This window comes from Giraffa tippelskirchi, chromosome 7 (assembly GCF_054371585.1).
Source record: "Giraffa tippelskirchi isolate mGirTip1 chromosome 7, T2T-mGirTip1v1.2.pri, whole genome shotgun sequence".
In the NCBI taxonomy this organism is placed as follows: domain Eukaryota; kingdom Metazoa; phylum Chordata; class Mammalia; order Artiodactyla; family Giraffidae; genus Giraffa; species Giraffa tippelskirchi.
In genome coordinates this window covers 91630215-91631704 of record NC_137281.1, presented here as the reverse complement: position 1 = coordinate 91631704, position 1490 = coordinate 91630215, and the positions used below count along the sequence as shown (strand labels likewise).

At 38.3% G+C, this 1490-nt stretch overlaps 1 protein-coding gene across 1 annotated transcript; it reads right to left on the bottom strand.

Annotated features, from left to right (window-relative positions):
- Window positions 1-400: 400 nt before the first annotated feature.
- On the bottom strand, window positions 401-828 carry LOC145513833 (general transcription factor IIH subunit 5). Its single transcript, XM_081510786.1, has one exon. It carries the CDS (start codon window positions 826-828, stop codon window positions 451-453), a length of 378 nt encoding a protein of 125 aa, XP_081366912.1. The 3' UTR covers window positions 401-450.
- Window positions 829-1490: the final 662 nt, after the last annotated feature.

The window sequence follows — 1490 nt, the reverse complement described above, 5'->3', positions numbered from 1 at the left end:
TTTTTTGGCTCTGCCCATTCTTCGTGTTTACCACCTAACATTATTAATTTACTCCTCCATCTTCCCAGGTTCGCCCAGGCTAGCCCACTACTACCTGACTGAAGGCATTGTGAAAGGTTTCAGCGCCCTCTGCTCCCATGATAAAGTTGTTACTGTGGGAAAGGAGCCAAGCTAATACTGGGTGCTACTTGGGGGAGGGGGAATTTTTTCCTAAAATAGCTATTTTGGTTTTTTTTCTTTAATTTTAGGGTACACATACTGGGGAGAAAACAAAACAAAAAAGCACAGGAAAGTCAGTTCAGGGGTTTTATGAACAAATGATACCCCTGTCTTTCCCGTGAAACGCTTCTAAGCAATTCTGTAAACTGAACTGGTCACATAAGACACTGAATGGTGACTGTCTCTCACACTTGTTACTTTTAATTCCCAAGGGGTCAGTAGCTAATATTTTCACTTCTGGGTAAGAGAAAAAGCATTCTGGTCCATTAATTCGCCTACTCGCTCCTGGAGGACATTAACCAACTCTGCTATTAGGAAGACCTGAGTGTCATCAGTGTCCTGAATGATGAACTTCTTCCCGAGGGCATTTGACTCGTCCAAGTACAGCAGAAACTGCTTCATGGCAGGGTCACATTCTATAAGCACTCCTTTCAAGACGTTGACCACCTTTTCCCAGTCAGAAGGTGCTGATGACCTTAAAAATGCTAACAAAAGCCTTCCACCCACGGATCCCGCAGCGACTCGGCACCGAGGACAGAGTGCGCATGCGGCTGCTACCCTATTTTGTATTTCATCTTTCTTTTTCAGGAATATTAAAACAGTGTTCATAATTTATAGGCAACATATGAACTTCACAAAATCTACCCTCCTTAAGTTCTCTAAATAATTACAAGTACTTATACCAATTGGATAGTCTCATAAACCTTACAAATTAAAACAATACTTGACTTGGATAACAATAATCACACCTAAAATGCTAAAAGGAGAGCACAACTAGGTCCTGCTTGAACATGCTCTTTGAATAGCACTAAAAGACTGGGTCACCAGCTTCTATTGTGTTCTCTGAAGTTAGTGCTTAACAGAATTTTACTGGATTAAAATACAAAATGCATATATATAAGCCATTCTAAAAGATGACTTTTTGCCCAATTTTTAAACAGTTGATCATAACCATGCAAAAACGTGACTATATGATCTGGAAGGCAATATTTAAAAATGAAAATAGTTGTTTTAGTTTTTTTCTTTAAGATATTTAATAAAAATATTTTCAATAGAGTTTTTTTAGTTGAACACGTACACACACACACAAACAACAAAAAACCCCCAAACTTTCTGAAAGTTTGAGTAACTACTTAAATGAAAAAGGTCTCCTTTATCATTATTGACCTCTTTGGGACCTTGAAACCCTTCCAGTTACTGAAAAGTATACTGAATGGTTGCTTCTTCTCTCCTGTCAGAGGAAACATAAGAACGAAATGATTACATACTTT